This window comes from Eschrichtius robustus, chromosome 2, assembly GCF_028021215.1.
Source record: "Eschrichtius robustus isolate mEscRob2 chromosome 2, mEscRob2.pri, whole genome shotgun sequence".
In the NCBI taxonomy this organism is placed as follows: domain Eukaryota; kingdom Metazoa; phylum Chordata; class Mammalia; order Artiodactyla; family Eschrichtiidae; genus Eschrichtius; species Eschrichtius robustus.
Window position 1 is genome coordinate 147,042,906 of NC_090825.1, and position 20,885 is coordinate 147,063,790.

General features: G+C 41.3%; 1 protein-coding gene across 7 annotated transcripts in view; it reads right to left on the bottom strand.

Annotated features, from left to right (window-relative positions):
- Positions 1 to 2,389: 2,389 nt before the first annotated feature.
- The window catches only part of FBXW11 (F-box and WD repeat domain containing 11), a 130,516-nt gene continuing 112,020 nt past the window's right edge, over positions 2,390 to 20,885 (bottom strand). For all 7 annotated transcript variants that reach the window (XM_068536351.1, XM_068536354.1, XM_068536355.1 and 4 more), the window contains 6 exons: positions 19,494 to 19,743; positions 16,688 to 16,806; positions 14,800 to 14,910; positions 13,864 to 13,942; positions 12,603 to 12,788; positions 2,390 to 4,935 (listed from right to left, as the gene is read on the bottom strand). In XM_068536351.1, the coding sequence (XP_068392452.1) occupies positions 12,627 to 12,788; positions 13,864 to 13,942; positions 14,800 to 14,910; positions 16,688 to 16,806; positions 19,494 to 19,743 (721 nt within the window). In that variant the 3' untranslated portion in view covers positions 2,390 to 4,935; positions 12,603 to 12,626. The remainder of the gene's footprint in view (positions 4,936 to 12,602; positions 12,789 to 13,863; positions 13,943 to 14,799; positions 14,911 to 16,687; positions 16,807 to 19,493; positions 19,744 to 20,885) is intronic.

Here is a 20,885-nt window from a genome sequence, read left to right on the forward strand (position 1 = left end):
TGCATGCACAGAGGAAATAGTTACTTCTGATCTGCACTACAATTCTTCCACATGGCTTCATACAACCAATAAAAATTTTACAACACTTGAATGAGGATTTCAGTGCATTTGGGCAGGTAAACACCTGAAGATGGCCCTGTTCTCGATTATCCTACAGATGCTGATTGAGTGTCTATGAGGTGTTAGACCCAGCTCTGTGCAACAGACAAGCAGGAGTTTGGAGGTCTTGGAGCTCCCAGAGTCTTCCCCAGCTGGAAGACCAAGTCAATCTTAGGCCTAAATCCTGCTTTGCTTTAGCGCAAACTCAACCCCAGCACAAAAGCAGGCAGCTGGTGTGCACGCAACGTGTAGCATGTACAAGCACGCTACCTTCAATGTTAAATGTGATTGAGGACAGTGGCTGCCAGCTCTTCGCTCCTTCCTCCTCCTCCTCCTCTTGTCTTTTCAAACACCTCCCTTTTTGGGTCATTTTTTATTAACCCACATGTATTGACTACTGTGTGCTGGTCACTTTGCCACAAAGCTCATCACTTAATTTGTCCCTTTTCTCTGGAATCTCTTTCATTCTTCAAGAATTCAGTCGCCAACCTTGGATGCAATGCTTCAACAGGTCACTGCTAGAAAAGCTTAAGATGGTTTTAGTTCAGAGACAGCAAACTGACACTCCAGCAATTGACTTAAAAAAAAAAAAAAATCAGTTCTCAACTTTGATAAATTGGGTCTCTTCATAACCTGGATTTTCAGCTTTTCTTGAAAATTTACACCTGGCATCACTGGGTCTGCATTCCAGCAACAGATCATCCAGAGCTAGAGCACACACCCTCCAGGACTTGGACTAGTGAAACCTTCTCTTATACATGGGAAAGCTGAGATCCAAAAGCGGGTATTGCCACACAGCCAATTAGTAACAGGATGATCAGCCAGTCTCCCTAATCTCCCTTCTCCTTGTTAACTAGAAAACAAACAGGCTGAGGTGGCAAAGCACCACTTCGTCTGATTGTATATCCAAGGAGTTCTACCAAAATCTGAGCATCTCTGTGCATTCGCAGCTGTGAATTTCTTGCAGTAACACCTCACCTATCAAGGAAGAGAGAAACTAGTATTGACTGCTTTGTATTGACGGAAGTTGTGGACTGAACACCTACATGTGAGGGCAGGAGACGACACCTCCTGCAGGGGTGAAGATCCAGTCCGACACCTGAGGCTCTTCCACCAGTTTGGATTCAACATCTGCTGTTCATAATGATTAGCCCAAATCACCAAGAACAGTTCATTCTGTTTAGCACAGGCAGGGATAGAAAAGACCTGTGAAAATGGAGAGCCATCACAGGAAGAGACAAGAAACCACCTCAACCCGATGCTCAAGGAACTAAATAACTTACGGAATATCCTTATAACCAAATACTAGGCAGCCATCAGCAAGAATGAGGTAGAATTACGTGTACTGACATAGGATATAATCTCAAGAAGACTAGATGAGAAGGTGCAGTACAGCATGCTACCATTAATGTTACAGGGCGTGGGGACAGTTATGTATGTTTGTATGGCAGGTAGGTAGGCATATATGCATAGACACATACATACACACACCCTTCCATACACAGACTATTATCCGTCAGAGGATATGCAAAAAACTGGTTAACAAGGATTGGAGGACAGAGGGTCAAGAGTGAAAGGGAGAACCACTTTGTACACTATCTTTTATGGCTTGTAAATTGGTTTTCTTAACCGTAGGCATACTACCTATTTCTAAAACATTTTTTTTTACAAGAAAAATGAGTGGGGGCAAAACTCACAGAATTTTAGAATTAAACTCATAGAGCATAGAATTACTCTAATTTCATCTCAGAAGTCTACATTACCAATTCAGCTAAGGGCTGGCAGAATCTAGTTATCAGGAAAACTCTGCTACTACTCAGGCCTCCTGAACAGAATCCTGCAGATACTAACTGTATTCCTCCTGCTCTAGTCCTCAACCAGCGATGTGTCAATCTGCCAAAAGGAAAGACAACAATTTCATGTCCGATGTGTAAGGGGGAGAGGGCTGCAGCTGCACTTCTCACACGGCCCCACCCCCACCCCTTCGAGAAGCAGAGGATCCACTCCCGCCCCGAGCCATTTGGCACGTTTAAGGGGCCATTTTCACAGTAACTCGCAAGGCAATTAAGCACTTGTGGAAAGCAGATTTGCTGGGGAGGAGTTCTGAACCAGCCCCAGGGCATGGACTGGCATTATCTCATAGCAGTTCTCACACACCAAAAAAAGTACTTTGCCTTCAACCTCACTGTACAGAGCAGATGATTTTTTCAATCTACAAACTTTAATTGTATGTCACTGAATTACTGACAGCACGTTAACAGTTTTTTTTGAAAAATTTCTTAACAGAACATCAGAGTATTGCAACACTTTATTAAGAGTATTGGCTTTGAATTAGTAGCTGAAGTAACAATTGCATGAAGCCAGATCAGGTGTACTGCATAATACTCATACTTGATTTACTGACATTACTTAGCAATTTATTGGACAAAGGTCAAACTTTTTGTTTTTTATTAAGCACATTCCACAGTACAAAGCTGTCGTGAATAATATCTGTACAATTTAACAGTTTCAATAGCTGTTCAGACACAAATTTATTTCAAACAGTTATTGGCAAACATAATTAATTACAAGTTAGAATTAGACTATCCCAGTGCTTTAAAACATTAATATAGCAGTAATTTACAGTTTCTCAATTATGGTTAGCAAAATAAAGTCCAGAGTACAGCTGGGAATTACTACTATAATCCCAGAAAGTCAGAATTCCTCGGGTGCCAAAGTCCCCTGCTATAATTTAGTAGGCACAATTCAAAGGTTGTGTGCATATTCAAAGGCCATGATCTCCCAAGGAACCAGAATTTCTATATTAAACATGCAAAAACAACCACGGAAAGTCCATTCTTTCAGAAGAATTGCCTCCTCCCCTGCCCCTCCCTGCCCTGCCCCCTGGGCTCCCCTAACCAATCTGATATTAAAGCTGTAAGGTAAGAGTGGTCAAAGTTAAGTCACTTTCACAACCGCTGTCAGGGTTACAACATCCACCCGCTGAACGGAGATTTCTTTTTTTTAACACTTTGAGACTCAACTTTTCAAGAACAGAAATTAATTCACTAACATGTAGGAGGGAAGGATGTATTTTTTAAAAAGGATAAAGGAAAACAAAAAAGCAAACCAACCCAATAAACAACCACAGACACACACATTGATTCCGACACCATTCTCAATGTAAAGGACAAAGCAAGAGCCCAGGCACCTTCCCCTCAGTGGGAGAGTGTGCTTCCACGGGAAGAGGTTTAGTTACAGGAAGTTCTCATTGGTCCTTTAAAATGTTAGCAACATTCCTTGATCTTTGGAAACAATGGCAAGGGGCAAATCAAAACCTAATATTGAACAAGGGAAAAGGAGTGCCAACCAGATGCCAAAGTCCTTTCCATGCATGTCAGCATGATGGTGCCATTCACACATTCGGGCTGCGGAGCGCTCGGGAGCCAGGAGAGCTTGCCGGGGCCACGGCAGCAGGCGACACCAGAGATGACAGGGATGGGATCATGAGCCTGAGGCTTCACACCACCTGGGAGGACCCTTCCACTCAAGACAGGCCCCTGAACCAGCCTGACCCGGGTCCCGGGCTCCAACACACAAGTGGGCCCTGCTACCACCTGACAAGGGCAGGACGCACGAACGCCAGAGCCGGGAGAGCCAGTCAGCGGGGCCTTCTCGCTCTTCCCTTCCCAGGGTTACTAACACACAGAGTGTGACCTGTGACGGTGAAGTCAAATGAATGCTATGGGAAGTGACCACAAGTACTTAGGAGTACTGATGAGGAAAAGAACAACAAAAGTATTTAAGGTACCTCTCCATTGTATATACTGCACAACGAATAAAACATTTTGTGTTAAACTTTAGAAATTACATCTTAAAACAAGATTCCCATTAAAACACACACACACCACACGCACAATGACAATGACAATGACAAAATAAGAACACCATATGAATACTGCAGGAAGGGTTCTAGGTAATCCACATCAACCCTGGTAGCGGGTTCTTGAGCCCAGCCCACGGCTAAGGGTGAACACACTCTGCATTAGTGTCTCAGGCACGGGGGCCCTGACTCGAGCAACCTTGAGGTTAAACTGTTATGTACATTATATCTACATGCGGATACAGTATTTTAAATTAGGAGGCAAGCACACATGTAAAGGTGTTACTCTACCAAATATCAGGAGATGGTTGCGGGTACAGAGAACAGTTAATAAAAGAAAAGAGCTATATTACCTGTTGGGAGATAATATAACCTGGCTTACAGTTCTTTAAATTAAAAGAAATTGGTACAGAAAGGAAGTATAATCCAAAAAATATTACTAAAACAATCCAGAGAAATGTTTCCATTGTCCAACATGTTCCTAATACAAGTCACAATTCATAATGACTTGGACGGTCAAAAGGAGAATGCTAACTTCTGAAAAGGAAAGCCCTGGACATTCTGGGTAGGTGTTTGGCACCCAAAATTTCACCGAAGAATGCTGTTTCTTAGTATCAGACCAAAGTGCAAAGCAATATAAATTAGAGGCCAAGTCTTCTCTTGACGGTCGATTTACTTCTGTAAAACAGACTGTACGTTCCTTTTATATGAACAATTTACATTTGAAGCGATAGATTTCTTTTCACTGGTGGGGGGAGGAAATGGGCTTCTGCACTACTGAAAGTCGGTGAAGCTAAGGTATCCTTCTCAAAGTAGAGGCCGGAATCGGAGGTGAGAAACGTCGGTACTTGAAGAGTTAGGCTGCTTTGCATCTACCCAGCATCTAGAACCAATTCCAGCTTCATAACTCAGCTGTGAAGAACTCCCTTAGGCATTTGGTAGCCATGTAGCCAGTAGTTCAAGACTAGGAAACCCTGAAAAAACAAGAAAACAAAGGGAGTATGGATGGATATTCTGGTTAGACATGGAGATATACACCACAGCCCATCCACATCCACACAGGCATGTATGTACTTGCGCACACATAACACTGATTTTTAAATAATCAGCATCAAAATAGAAGCTGCAAGTTGTTTTGCGCATACTACATACCAGGTATCAGGTTTATTTCAACCTCTCAAGAACTTTATGAGGTAGAAACTATTATGCCTACTTTACAAATAAGAGAACTGAGGCTCAGAAACATTATTTGGTTTAAAGCATTAGCCATTATATCCTGGGATAAACCATAATGGAAAAGAATATAAAAAAGAATGTATTTATGTGTGTATTACTGAGTCAGTTTGCTGTACAGCAGAAATTAACACAACATTGTAAATCAACTATGCTTCCAGAGAAAAAAAAAAAAAGCAAGCATTAGCCGTTAAGTGACAGAGAGGGGATTCTAAGAGATGACTGACCCTATAACCTATCATCTTTCATGCTGCTGCTAAAAGTTATGCATGTAACAAAATATGCTTAATGTTAGATTTTATATTCAGCATAATCTTAAATTTACGCCATCCAGAGGCCACCAGGACCTCTCTCATGACCGACCAAGAGTCTTCATCTATCACTGTGAAACAAAAATACATAAAATCTAGGAAACAGAGTACACCTTCTAAACAGAATGCCAACAGTCAGAAATTACTTCTTTTTGAAATAAATCATTTATAAAAGGACAACACGATGTAGAGGGGAAGACAACTGAATGTTCTATATTTTTTAGACCATGACCTTGAGTCAGGAACACATTTTAATCACAATCTCTACATTCATCCGTGTATGTAGATACACACACAAACCCCTACGCAGAACATTCAGGAAACAACACTAATCATTACTATGGACAATGCAGGCTGACATTTTATATCCTAAATTTCACCCAAAGTCAAAATCCATTAAAATGATTTCACAACCACTAATAAGTTACAACCCTTTCCAAACACTGCACTAAACCATTGGCCTGGAAGATCTAAGTCACCTTTAGGTCTAAAATTCTATGGCCAAAAAGAGAGAGAGAAAAAGAAAGGGGGCGTGGGGGTGGTTGTTTGGTTTTGTTTTGCTTTTAAAGCTTGTATATATTTTTTTAAAGGCAGTTTTCCTAAAAGGTTGTTAATTTTCACAAAATCCTAATTTCACAAGAATCCTAATAAGCTTCCAAACGAATGCAAGACAGATTCACAATTTCATCTGCCACTGTTTTCCCATGAAGGATATGTAAGAGTATTTGAATTATTTTAAAAATATTAACACCCAGAGATAAGAAGTCAGCACTCTCAAACGCTGCTGGTGGGAATGTCAACTGATGTAACTCTTCTGGAGGGTAACACAACTCTTAAGTATCAAACCCCTTTAAACATCATACCTTTCAACCTAGACACTGCAGACATTTCTAGAATTCTATCCAAAGGTAATAAAAGATTGGGCAAAGATTAAGCTGAAAGAATCATGGCAATGTGTTTTATAATATGGGGGGGGGGGGAATATAAATATATAACAGGTGCATATCCAAACAATCAAATATGATTTTGCCATTAGGAACGATAATTTAGACAAATAGTGACATTACTGACAGGCAACAATTTCACAATAAAGAAAAAAAAAAGCACGGTTATCAACCATAATTTTTAAAAGCCTGAAAGGCTACATACAAAGGAGTTAATAATGGTGAACCAAGAAGAGGAGTTATCTACCTTTTACTAATTTCCTAATAGTGCTCTTATATTGTCTCATAATAAAAAAAAGAGCTACTGTATACATAGCTCTTGGGAGTTAGTAATTTTTTTAAAAAATGACTCAGCAAAAAACTCTATTGCTAAATTTCTCGACATAGAAATACTCTTACCTTGTATTTTAGGGGTAAATATTTTACTGCAAGGTTAAATCATCATTAGGGTAGTGTTTCTTATTATGCATAAATTTTACAGCATCACATGGTAATAATTTTTTTCATGTTACAATAAATGAAAAGAATTTGGAAAAGAGCAATAAAATCTATAAAGTTGACTGCCAAGGTTGTCAAAAGTAATTCACTTTGAAGAGACAAACACATTTGAGGTTTCATTGCTTGTGCTGCTTAAAAAGCAGATAAGATTTTTCCACTGATTTATAATTGTGGATCATAACAAGGCAGTTGTTCTTAGGTTCCCAAAAAGGGGGCGAGAGGAGGGCCTGGAAGAAGTAACACTACAGTTTCCTTTCCACCACAGCCAATGAGAGAAACGGCATTGGTGATCATTTCATCTCTCAATCAAACGAATCTAATTTCACGGCATTTTAAAGTAGTATATAAAAGTTGTCCAATTTGTGAAAGTTTACTATGTTCTATAATTCATCTATCAAATTCGCCAGAGGGGGAGAAAACATACTACAGATGTCTTAGATTTTATCATGTGCTTCTTTAGCAGAGTGGAAAGACACAAACACATATCAAAACTACAAAAGAGGTATACTTAAGTTGTTGTATGATATACCTACTCCCCTGACCCTATCCATTCCAGAAGCTCAGCCACAATTGTAGTTGTCTGTGTTCTATTTTATCTATTTCTCTTATGTGGGAAAATAGAAGCAGAAGCATTGGGATATAGTCAAAGCAATGCAGAGAGAGAAATGTATAGCCTAGAAAATAAAAAATTAAGAACAGAATAAACTTAACAAAAGATGTGCAAGATTTCTACACTAAAAACTGCAAAACACTGTTGAAGAGAAACTGAAGAAGACCTAAATAATAAAGAGATATACTGGGTTTATGGATTAGAAGACTCAACATTTGTTAAAGATGGAAGTTCTCCCCAAGATGACCTTTAGATTCAATGCAGTCCTGATCATAATCCCATAATCTTCATAGAATTTGACAATTTCATTCAAAAATGAGTATGAAAACCAAAAGGACCCAGAAGAGTCAAAACAATTTTTTTAAAGTTGACTTATTACACAGCATGGTATTGGTAAAAGGATAGCCATAGATCACAGAACAGAATAGAGGCCAGAAAAAGAACTACAAACAAGTGGTCAACTGAGTTTTTGACAGAGTGCTATAACAATTCGATGGGAAGAGGACAGTCTTTTAACCCAAAAGAGCTGGAACACCTAGAAGGCTGTAAAAAAAACACCACACACAAATATTAATTCTAAATGGATCAAAGACCTAAATGTAAAAGCTAAGCATATAGAACTCTTACAATGATGCTGGTCCAAACACGGTAGTCACTAGCTACATGTAGCTATTTATTTTTTTATTTTTTATTTTTAAAAATTTTTGGCTGCGTTGGGTGTCCATTGCTGCACGCGGGCTCCCTCCAGCTGCAGTGAGTGGGGACCCCTCACTACGGTGGCCTCTCCCGCTGCGGAGCACAGGCTCCAGGTGCACAGGGTTCAGTAGTTGTGGTATGCAGGCCCAGCAGCTGCAGCTCGCGGGCTCCACAGCTCAAGCCCAGCAGCCGTGGCGCACAGGCCCAGTTGCTCCGCGGCACGTGGGACCTTCCTGGACCAGGGCTCGAACCCACGTCCCCTGCTCTGGCCGGCGGATTCCCAACCACTGCACCACCAGGGAAGCCCGCTGCATGTAGCTATTTAAATTTAAGTTTAAATGAAGTATAATTAAATACAATTAAAAATCCAATTCAATTCAATTCAAATATAATTAAAACTTTAGTTCCTAAATCAAACCGGACACATTTCATGAGCTTAATAGCCACATATGGTTCGTGACTACCAAAGTGGACAGTGCAGGGACTTCCTTGGTGGCGCAGTGGTTAAGAATACACCTGCCGGGGCTTCCCTGGTGGCGCGGTGGTTGAGAATCTGCCTGCTAATGCAGGGGACACGGGTTCGAGCCCTGGTCTGGGAGGATCCCACATGCCGTGGAGCAACCGGGCCCGTGAACCACAACTGCTGAGCCTGCGCGTCTGGAGCCTGTACTCCGCAACAAGAGAGGCCGCAATAGTGAGAGGCCCGCGCACCGCGATGAAGAGTGGCCCCCCACTTGCCGCAGCTAGAGAAAGCCCTCGCACAGAAACGAAGACCCAACATAGCAATCAATCAATCAATAAATCTTTAAAAAAAAAAAAAGAATACACCTGCCAATGCAGGGGACACGGGTTCGAGCCCTGGTCCGGGAAGATCCCACATGCCGCGGAGCAACTAAGCCCGTGTACCACAACTACTGAAGCCCGCGTGCCACAACTACTGAAGCCCGCGTGCCTAGAGCCTGTTCTCCACAACGAGAAGCCACCACAGTGAGAAGCCCGTGCACCGCAGTGAAGAACAACCCTGGCTCACCGCAACTAGAGAAAGCTCACACGCAGCAACGAAGACCCAACACAGCCAAAAATAAATTAATTAAATAAATTTTAAAAAAAACCCCACAAAGTGGACAGTGCAGCTGTAGAAAATGTAAACTAATCTAGTGAAAGGAAGCAGGTCAGAGTTTGCTAAGGCTGTGATGGGATCAGGCTCTGACTACAAAGAGGACACAAGAGAACTTCTGGGGGGGTGATAAAAATGTTCTTACCTGGAGTGTGGAGGAAGTTGCAGGGGTGTATACATTTGTAAAAACTTGTCACAAAACAGTATACTTTAAATGGGTACAGTCTGTTTTACCAAAATCATACCTCAATAAAATTGATTCAAGAACAGCAATGGGGCTTAGCAAAGGTGAAGGGGGCAGGGCAGAGGGAGATGTGTACATCTAGGTACCTGTCTATATGTAAGGAATATATCTAGTACTTGACTATGCCACTTTAGACAACTTATTGCAATTTCTTACTGAGCTATTATCTTTATGTTTGCGGAAGGCGTATGAATACACTGCAGTTTCACACATATTTATTTATGGGCAAATTCTTGTTGGCCCAGGAGAAAGAGCACAAAGATGTCATGTTGGCCCCGGGTGTCACTTGACCAACAAATGTCAACAAGCACTCATAATACACTGTGCGCTCTATTAGATACTGGGGCTCCAAAATAAAAGGAGCTCCACGCCTTGTAAGAGAGACAGGCATGCAAATCATTTCAATACCAAATAATAAATTAAGTCAGATGAAGTAAAGGAGTGGGGGTGTGGTGGTATCTACAAAACCCTAACAACACAAGCAAGGGGAGGGAGGTGGCAGAGGTCTGTACTACTGAAGTGTAATTAGGGAAATTAAACAGAATTCAGTCTGGTTGGAGCCCCAGATTTTTGGGAGGGAAGAATGCAAGGCTGGGGTGGGGGAGGGTAGAGAGGACAGAAGGTAAGAGCTAGATACTGAAATTTCTGTTAGCTAATCTTAGCTAAGCCTTGTTCCTGAAAACAACAGGAAGCTAGTGAAGAGGAGTACGGCAGAGGCAGGGCTAAGATGACCATAGTTGGTAGCAGGATGAAGGGTGGGCTGAAGAGGGAGAAGAAGAGACCAGGAGGGAGGAAATTTGGGTCCCTTCCTCCTTCCTTATGTATTTCTTTGGTTTGGGGCGAAGGGAGGTTGAGGCGGGGAAGAGCAATCACTCAAGAAATCCTTGCCGGGCTTCCCTGGTGGCTCAGTGGTTACGAATCAGCCTGCCAACGCAGGGGACGCGGGTTTGAGCCCTGGTCCGGGAGGATCCCACAGGCCGCAGAGCAACTAAGCCCGTGCGCCACAACTGCTGAGCCTGCGCTCTAGAGCCCGTAAGCCACAACTACTGAAGCCCGTGAGCCACAACTACTGAAGCCTGCGCGCCTAGAGCCTGTGCTCCGCAACAAGAGAAGCCACCGCAATGAGAAGCCCCTGCACCGCAACGAAGAGTAGCCCCCGCTCGCCACAACCAGAGAAAGCCCGCACGCAGCAGCGAAGATCAAATGCAGCGCCACCACCCCCTGCCAAAAAAAAAGAGATCCTGGCGTTCTTCCTCTGTAATTTCCTATAATTCAATAAACATAAAAATTCTGCCATGCGAACTTCTCAACTGACTTGTGAAGAATCTATCCAGAGAGAAAGCAGCAAGGGAGACGGCCACTGTCACAAGAGCCAGTATGAACACACTTGAGACCAGGAACGGCAACTATTTATGTGGCTTACAGGTCACTACTGTGGCTCAGCTCCTATAGCCAGGGAGGCACAGCCAAGCCATCGAGGCACTTAGTCCTTCTGGGTCCACGTGGGGTCCCATCATCCTTCCAAAGGCAGTACACAAGCCAGTCACTACGGATCAAACTGAGTTGGCATGAAGAAACAATGCATTTGCCATTCCTGATGCAGATCCTTGGTTTATCACTAATAGATGGAACAGGGGCAAGACCAGAGGTCTGCATGCTTCTTCTTAAAGGGCCAGACTGTACATATTTTAGGCCACACAGTCTCTTTTGCAACCACTCAGCTCTGCCACTGAAGCACGAAAACAGCCACAGACAATACATAAACAGATGAACTGTGGCTGTGTTCCAATAAGACTATTTATGGGCACTGGAATTTGAATTTTATATAATTTTCACATGTTCTAAAATAATATTCTTCTTTTAATTGTTTCAAAGTATTTAAAAGTGTAAAAAACTATTCTTAGATTGCTATGGTAACGATAAAAAAAATTAGGCAGTGGGTCAAATTTGGCCTCCAGCTGTAGTCTGCCGACCCTGAATAAGACAAACTTCCTGGAGCAGAAATAAGGAGTATCTGAAAAGATGTCAACTTAGTGATCTAGAAACCAGTGATTCCCTATCTTTTCACCCAAAAAAATGTCACGATTCTACACATGGACTTTCTTTACATTTTTAATATTCAATGAACAGGAAAATATACAATGACAAAAAGCTACTAAGCATTAAGTAATGTTTTTACATAAATATGCATTTTATTAACACAGTCTTTACATACATATATACATGATAGTACAAATATGCACAAATATTATTTATTCAATCTACAAAGTTTAATGTGCACAGAATTCACAGGCCCCCTCGCAAAATTCTCAAGAGTTGGGAATACTGCTCCTGATGAACATGGTAATCAGTTCCAAGGACACTGCCAAGTAAGGCTTCTCATCCTCTAGCTGGACACCCTTAGTAATCAAAACATGCCATCATCAGTGTTATTATGGCCCTAAGTCCTCCTGTAACCGGAGCAAAGGACTTGGCTTCCAGGGTACCTGTTGTGTCTAATGGATGAAGAACGAGTTTTAGGGGCTCTCTCAGCAAACACCCTTCTTTGATTCCTAGCCTAGGGAATGGTGGTGGGGGGTGGATTGTAATGGGGGGGGCGGGGAGGGGAGGTCGTTTTAAGTGTTTGCCTGATGGTGATTTTTTTAAAAATAAAAGATAGAACTGAAAGACAGGAAAGAAAGAGAAAAAGGAGATCCCTGCACCGCAAAACAGAATTTGGAGGACTTTACTGGTACTAAATTGGTATGACCTGGGAAAAGTTTTAAAAAACAGGAACCATGGTGTCTACCAATATGAAAACCCACAATAAGCAGGATTCCGATTTATATCTTATTTTGATGTGACCATAAAGATCTAGCCTTATGCTAGAACTCTGCAAAGTTGATGCATCTAATGTTCCTATTACTGAGAAAGGAACCCAAATCATAAAATTTCCCCAAAGGGAAGGTGAATTCAATCAGCAAAGTTAAAAGTGGGGGAAGTACTCACCTGAAACAGGTAAAGTGCAGACTGTTATCTGGAGATGTAAGTGTATGTTCTGGAGGGAGAACGGGTCTCATTCTGGGCACTGGGAGGCACATTTAAGAAATCCCAAATCAAAATTGTGTCATCATGGGAGCTGCTGATGATCTGAAATTCATCAAACTGTAGCCGAAACACACGTCCAGAATGTTCCTGTGAAACATAACAGCTTGATGCATAAAACGAAATCTTTACAATCCCTCCTATCTCACTACCAGGGAGTTGGCACAGGCTGAAAACACAGCTCCTTATCCAGGATTCCTAAATAAGTTTCCAGAGCTTTATTGAGCTTTGTCCTTCACCCTAGGAATACAGAGTCTGCCTTCTCTTCTAGGCTTTTTCTTTAATTTAACTTTGTATCCTAGACCCTGGCCCATTAATATGTCAACGAAGAAAAACCATGTGATCGTCTTACAAAGGGTCTTAAGAAGGTAAGCCACAATATTTAATACCCATTCTTGATACACTGTAAAAACTAGGACCAGAAGAATAGTGTTTTTAACACCACCAAGCATATCTATCTCCAACCACAGCTAGCATCAAAATTAATGGTGAAGTACCAGAAGTCTTCCTATTAAAATCAAGAAGAAAACCAGAATGGCCTTGACTCAAGTTCTGCATGTTCTAGTCAATGAAAGGAGAGAAAAAATAGAAATAGAAGGTAAAACTACTGAAAATAAGAAAACTCTATCAATATTTTCAAACAACTGTCTCCTCAAAAATACAACAAAAGTAAACAGACTGTTAGAAATAATGAGCTTGGTAAAGTTGCTAAAACAAGATTAATATATAAAAATAAAGTATTCCTATATGCCAAGCAATAATCCGTAGAATACAGATTGAGGGGAAAGTCCACCATAATAGTACAAAAAAAAAAAATGTGCTGAGTTATAAAACACAACACAACTACAGATACCCATATTAGGAAATCTCCCAAACTTGCAGACAGGAAATACTTGATGTTCTAGGAGGAAACCAGTCCACCTACAAATGAGGAAGCCTGCTTTCATATTTTAAGTTGTGTTAATACTCTTTATAAAAGAGCTCACAGAAATATGAATGTCAAATATTCTCTGATTTTGACTAAACAAAATTAACAGAACAGCGCATTTCTCAGAAGGCACGCTGTGAGGTACAGAAGCTTTCCAGTGATAGGCTCAGGGAGGTCTATCTGCAGGTGGCCAACCGCCAGCACAGGGAAGCACTTCCCTTTCAACAGATCACATACCACCAATGTGCGCAGACACAACGTGCTTGCTGGGGCTCGGGGGTCGAGAGCAGCCTGCAAGTCCCAAACTTTGATTTTCCTAGAAAGGAAAATGAAATCACAATTAGTGGAAAAGTCAACATTTTATATATTGTCAAGCATTTCCTCGACAGAAAGGCGTGCATTCGAACTGCCTATTTTAAAAGCTAATGGGGAACCTGCTGATGTTTTGACAAGGTATTTAAACCAATTACACTTGATTTGGAAAAAATAAGGACCTACACATTCTCAGAATTGCTGAAATTGTGAAGAAATATTATTTGAAGGGAGACAAGAAAACAACTTCACATTATCTAAATTCAATTCCTGACTTGATAATCTATGTCACCAAATTCATTAATCAGGGGGCTCTCTAGGGCTGAGTAGGTGCCGCTGACAGAAGCTAGGGCTCTCTGTGAAATTCCAAGGATACCTTTCTCCAAACTAAGCAAATGCTGAAAGTTAATAATAGGAGTATGAACAGACCAACTAACCCGTCTGTGAAGTATATATAAGGTCATCTTGAAAGGTTTACGGTTGCCATTTGCTCATTTTAAAAGTCATGAGGCTTTTTAAAGAGGATGTGTTCAATTCACCAAAAGGGGAAAAGAAATTTATCATTGAACTCACCAAAAAAAAAAAAAAAAAAAGCCTGGTTTAATTTAGCACTGGGACAAGGAACTGAATTCCTGCAAAGCCTAAGCTACTCCCTGAGTTTACAATAATGGTTAAAAGCATAAGCTTATTAATTCATCCTTCTGGGTCTGAGTGTCCCCACTTGATCAAGTGGTATAATAATACCTGCCATCCACCATTACATAGGAAATACCTAGCACATACACAGCTGCTTAATATGCAGTACTTATTTTTCCTCTTCATATAGTTATGGCTGTGCATTTGAAAATTTGAAACACGTACCCATCATAGGCCCCACTGACAATCCTCTTGTTATCAAACCGGATGCATCGGACCAATTCTTCATGTCCCTCTAGGACTCTTAAACAGGCGCCACATTCAATATCCCACAGCCTTGAATGAAAAACAGATTTCTGTGAATCAACTTCCTACACATGATTCAAACTATCCATACGTGATCTTCTCTACCCTGGGAATCTTTATTTCTATCTCACTCCCAGTTCACATTATACACATGTGAAGATATGTGTGTACATTTGTACCATTCATGTGTTTTTTAAGAACTAACTTGGGAGAAAGGCTTACTTTTCATTTTATTTCCTTTTACATAGTTTGAAACTTTTAAAAATCACATGCATGTTGGTATTATTTAAATAATACCAACAAAGAAATTTCAATTACATTTAGTTTGTAGGCATGCTCTTGATGTCTGAGTTGATGAAACCAAGTAGCCAAATAAATGGTCTAGGAAGAATTTTTAGGGGGAGACAGGGATTGCAGGCCATAAAGAAGAAAAAGGATGTAGGTGTGGGGAAGATAATAAATACAGCCCAGGGGGTTAGGCTTCCACCACCAAGGTTAGAACCGGTGGACCAGCACAATGGTCTCCCTCTCCTGATGAGGCTTAGGGATTCCACTTCCTAGATACAGACTGCACCCTAGGGCTGTCTAGGTTTACAAGGCCAGAGTGGGAGCCTCTCATTAGGCATATGCAGTGTCTTAGAAATATAAACCCAGTGACTACCATCCAGCCTTTTTCTCTGTATATGATTTATGTAACAATTCTGGAAATAGAGATTTTTTTTATTGTTATCACTGATTTAACTACATTATTTGCAAAAAGAAACCACAGCAAACTAACATGTACAAAACAAAGTTAGCAAATTAACTCTATAATGACATTTTCTTAGCCTCCCCACTAGTACCTATCATACATCCAATGAATATTCTACCCTCAGCAAATGCTCTCATCAGTGTCAGTGATGATGGCTTCTCTAATCTACTGTGAAGAGAACACTGCCACTATGACCAAAGCGGTTCCCTTCCATAAACTATTCAGCAGTACACATTATTATTTTGTAGAAGCTCAGAGATTCCAATGAGGAGGTTAAGAATTGTTTATTGCTTAAATATTAAGTAATACCAAGCATAAAGAATGCAACAGAACCAAGATTCAAGCTCTCAACTGACTTTTATGATACCTTAAAACTTAAAATGATAAAGAAAACTTTTGGCAGTTTAAGCTACATTGTGTTTGCTTTCTTTCTTTCTTTTTCTAAAAAAATAATCTTGAACCCAATCCTTATTTTGCCCAAACAGGCAATCTGATTATAAAAGAGCTACTAGAGTATGTTGGGACAGTTGGAAAAATGACTTGGGGTAATTAAACAGATATTTAAGGGAAGTTCTTAATAAGATAAAAAGTGTTTAAAGATATTCATATTTATGAGAAAGCAAGGACAATGAGTGTTGGGAAGAAACAAGGGAGATAAGATAAATGACCAAACCGGAATTGATGACAGTGTTGGGAGAGAGAAATAAAGTACACTCCCCTCTGTTAGGGAGAGAGGCAGGAGCTCACCGGTAAGGGAAAGGAGAGCATCAGGCTGAAGCATCCTCTGTTCTGAGGCACTAGGGTAGTATTAAGTGATCTTGGGTGGAGTTGAGGCTATAAAACCTTGTGCACTGGGGGAATCTTGGAAGAATACCCAGGGCATACACAATTTACCCACTTTAGCATGCAGAACCAGGGGGATAAGTAAAAGTTACCTAAAGTTTTCTTATCTGAAGCAGCCCCCAAAACGGAGTCCTCTGAGCAATCAGGACTGGAGATAAGTCAACACTATGGCAACAATGAGCCCACTCTGTCAGCACACCAACTTCTACCCACCTTATGGTATTATCCGATGATCCACTGACAACCAGCCGATCCCTGTACTGGAGACAGGCAATGCCTCGCTTGTGCCCATTCAGAGTACGAACAAATTCGCAGGTGCTCGTGCTCCAGACCTGTACAACAAATTAGCAATACGTTTAAGAATGAAAGCAGGAAAGCCCTTGCACAATATACCTTTAAAAAAAAAATCAGAACTTCTAAGAATGACCACAATACTTGATTATGAAATACGCTGGGGAGGTTGGGGAACAGACTGGACAGCATAACATTTCCTTAGCTGCTGAGTGATAAGACTGGAATGAAATACAGAGGGAAATTGTGAAGTCTGCAAACCTTGAGATCTTCACAAAGAGAACATCTCCTGGACGGTTCAGACATTCATTTGCCTAGAGGGGAGGATCTGGGCCAGATTTTACGTCTTTATGCCAGGTGACACGTCAAACCCAATGTAACTGACGTGAAAGGGCTTCACCTTTTGCATCCTCTTCTTTTCCAGCAGAGTTTCTCGAACAGCTCCATTTGTTTTGACACATCACTCCTAATATTATGTATGTGGAACAAATAACCCCTCTTCTGTGAAGCTGTCTGCAAGACTTAGATGTCCACAGACACACTTAATACCAGCCAAATAAGGAGACACAAAGCAACCAACGTGCCCTGAATCATTTCATTAGCTGCATTTGTAGTTGAATGGGACAACCAGATATCCAGAGGCAGAAGGATGAAGTTGGATCCCTGTGTCACACTGTATACAAAAATTTAATTCAACATGGATCAATGATCTAAAAGTAGGAGCTGAAACTGTAACTCTCAGAAGAAAACATAAGAGTAAATCTTTGTGACCTTGTATTAGGCAACTGTTTCTTAGATATGATAATAAAAGCACAAGTAACAAAAAAAAATTGATAAACTGGACTTCATCAAAGTTAAAATTATTTGTGTTTCAAAGGACACCATCAAGAAAGTGAAAAGACAACCCACAGGAAGAAAATATTTGCAAATCATTTACCTGATAAGGGACTTGCAACCAGAATATGTAAAGAACTTTTGCAACTAAATAATAAAGAGACAAATAATCTAAGTTTTGAAAAGGGCAAAAGATTTAAGTAGATGTCTCTTCAAAGAAGTTATAAAAATGGCCAATAAGCACATGAACAGATGCTCAGCATCACTGGTCATTAGGGAAATCGAAAGCAAAACTGCAGAGATACCACTAAATACCTACCAGGATGGCTATAATAAAAAAGACACACACACACACACACACACACACACACACACACACACACTAACAAGGGTTGGCAAGGATATGGAGAAATATCTGGGCTGATATTATGCAACATCTGTTTCGTACAAAGGCCCAAACCCTCTTGACTTCCAGGCACTGGTCTCGTACAAATTGGTGTGACTGAGTGGTGAGCGAGGTGCCAAAAATCCTAGTTTTTCAGCTTCCAGACTATCCTATCTAAAAGTCTGACGCTATCTAGTCTGTGATCTGTGGGGCTAGATACTAGAATGCTGGCCAGTACGGGTCATAAAAGGAAGGTTTCTGAGCCCATACACTGCTGGTGGGATTGTTAAATGGTGAAGCCATTTTGGAAAACAGTTTGGCAGTTCCTCAAGATGTTCAACACAGAGTTACTATCCCAAGAGAATTAAAAGTATATGTCCATGCAAAATTTGTACACAAATATTTATGGCAGCATTATTTATAACAGATAGAATGTGCAAACAATCAAAATGTCCATGAACTGACGAATGGATAAACAAAATGTGGTGCATCCACACATAGAATTTTTCTAGTCAACAGAAGGAATGAAGTACTGATTCATGCTACAAAGTACATGGATGAACCTTGAAAACACTACACTAAGTGAAAGAAGCCAGACACAAAAGGCCACATATATATGATAACATTTATCTGAAAAGTCTCAAATAGGCAAATCCATAGAAAGTAGATTAGTGATTGCCAGGGACTGGGGGGAGAGAATGGGGGTTGAACTGCTAATGGGTATGAGGCTTTTTCAGAGGGTGATGAAGATGTTCTGAAACTAGTGACAACCATACAACACTGTGAATATACGAAACCACTGAATGGTATGCTTTAAAATGATGAATCTTATGGTATGTGAATTATATCTCAATAAGGCTGTTATAAAAATATAAGGAAAGCTAAAATTTTAATAAGTTAACAGGTACATTGGAACCAGCACTGCATTTACCATACCCGATGGATCACCCTAGACTACAAGTGCTTGTCACACGTCTGCCTCACACCACATGTTGAGCTCCGCGGAGGCAGGGACATGTCTTGTTCATCATCATATCTCTAGCATCCAGCCCAGGGTCTATGGCATGGCAGGCTCTCAAGATTAGGTGAATAAATCAAATCTCAACTCTGCCACTAACTAGCTAATGTGGTCTCCAGCACAGTCCTCTGTGCCACATCTGTAAAATGTGGCTCAACAGAGTGCTGGGAGGGTGGAGTAAGGCAGTAATGGGAAGCTTCTGGCACATGGTATATGTCCCATAGGTTAGTTCTCTTCCCCTTAAAAAGGTTATCAACAATGTCCTTTCATGAAATAGAGGACTGCTCTCGGTCCGGACCCCATGACCCTCTTCTACGACCTTGCTTATGACTTGAGAAGCGTAAAGAATGAGCATGCCTTGAGGTCGCATAAGCACAAGTGGAGGAGAATAAAGATCTTGCCAGATGCGAGGTTGGTATAAGCCACCTCTGCTTTCTCTATGCTCTAAAAGGGATGGGAACAAGCAGAGTTATGACTGCAGACACACTTACTTTGATGGTCCTGTCCCCAGAGGCAGACACTATGTACTTATCGTCAAAGTCTACTACATTGACAGCAGCACGGTGGCCAACCAGGACACGGCGTAAAGTGATATCAGTGGCAGAAGCCATGTCCCACACTGCGATGGAGCGGTCCTTGGAACAGGTCACCATCAGTCCATTGCTGAAGCGTAAGTGCAGTACAGCCTCGTTGTGGTGGATCAACGTGTTCAGAACTTCGCCCGTGTTCACATCCCAGACTCTAGAGAACAGAAAAGCACAATGCCTAATTATCGAGACAACCAGGAAAAGACTCCTGTGTCTGTGCTCTGGGCCCATTTTTAGTAGTAGGCTGGGGAGGTGTGGACTTCACATGTATCTGGTGACTGGGACCTGACACCATGCTTAAAAGGAGCCCCCAGAAGCAATTTTTCTATTTGTGAAGAAATGGTAAGATGGTTTCAAAAAAGAAGGCCAATTCTGACTCCTGCCCAGGTATTCAGGGATGGTGTTTGCAGGCTTGTGCTGATGGCAAAAAAAAAAGCAAGGAAGTGGGCTTTGCAGTGAGTTTGAGATGACAGAGAGAAGATGGCTTAGTGGCTGGGTTCCAAGCTTAAGGTTCTTTTTGACCTCTGACAAGCTTTCGAGTCTATTATTTATCCACTGCAAACTGGAGACTGTAAGTCACAGTGTCTCATCAATCACCACACCCATCTATTTACCCAACCAACTTATGGACAAAGCGCGTGTCTCCAATTGCTTCACCCTTGAGATACAGGCTTCTTAGGGGCAGCCCTTTCACGTCATAGCTTTTCTGTAACCCCAATCTCCTAAGGGGACAAGTTCGTGCAGAGCAGACGAAGAGAGACTCAGGCTTCTAAGGCCGAGACATGACCTATGGTGGAAGCAGCAGCCTGGAAGCACTGAGTCAGGGAAAGGATACTAGGCATGCTGGTGACTATTTCAATCTCTTAGGTGTGCCTGTAAAGCAATCCTTTTCAAATCTCTGACTCACTCTAGAAGAGGCATTTCCTTTCCTCCCCATGCCATGCCTTCCTCAGGCTACCAGCAGTCCCGCTGAGGCTTTACTGTATTATCTCTAGGCTCTGGTGAACTCATCACTACAGCAAAATCCAAAGCCATCTGGTATGGAAAAACATCCTTGTCCCAGTGCTTCAGGAGTAGATCCCAATAATGTTTCCTTTCTACTCTCAATTCCCAACCAGCAGTCACTGCTTCCCTTCTACTGTAGAACACTGCCACTTCCATCTTCATCACTCTGCCCCTGGGGTGGCATCTGAAAACTAGTGTCTCTATTACTGGCAAAGCTACATAATATCAAGATAGTCTTCAGTGCTATAAATTCAAGGCTCGAAATTAACTAACTATGTGACTGAGTAAATT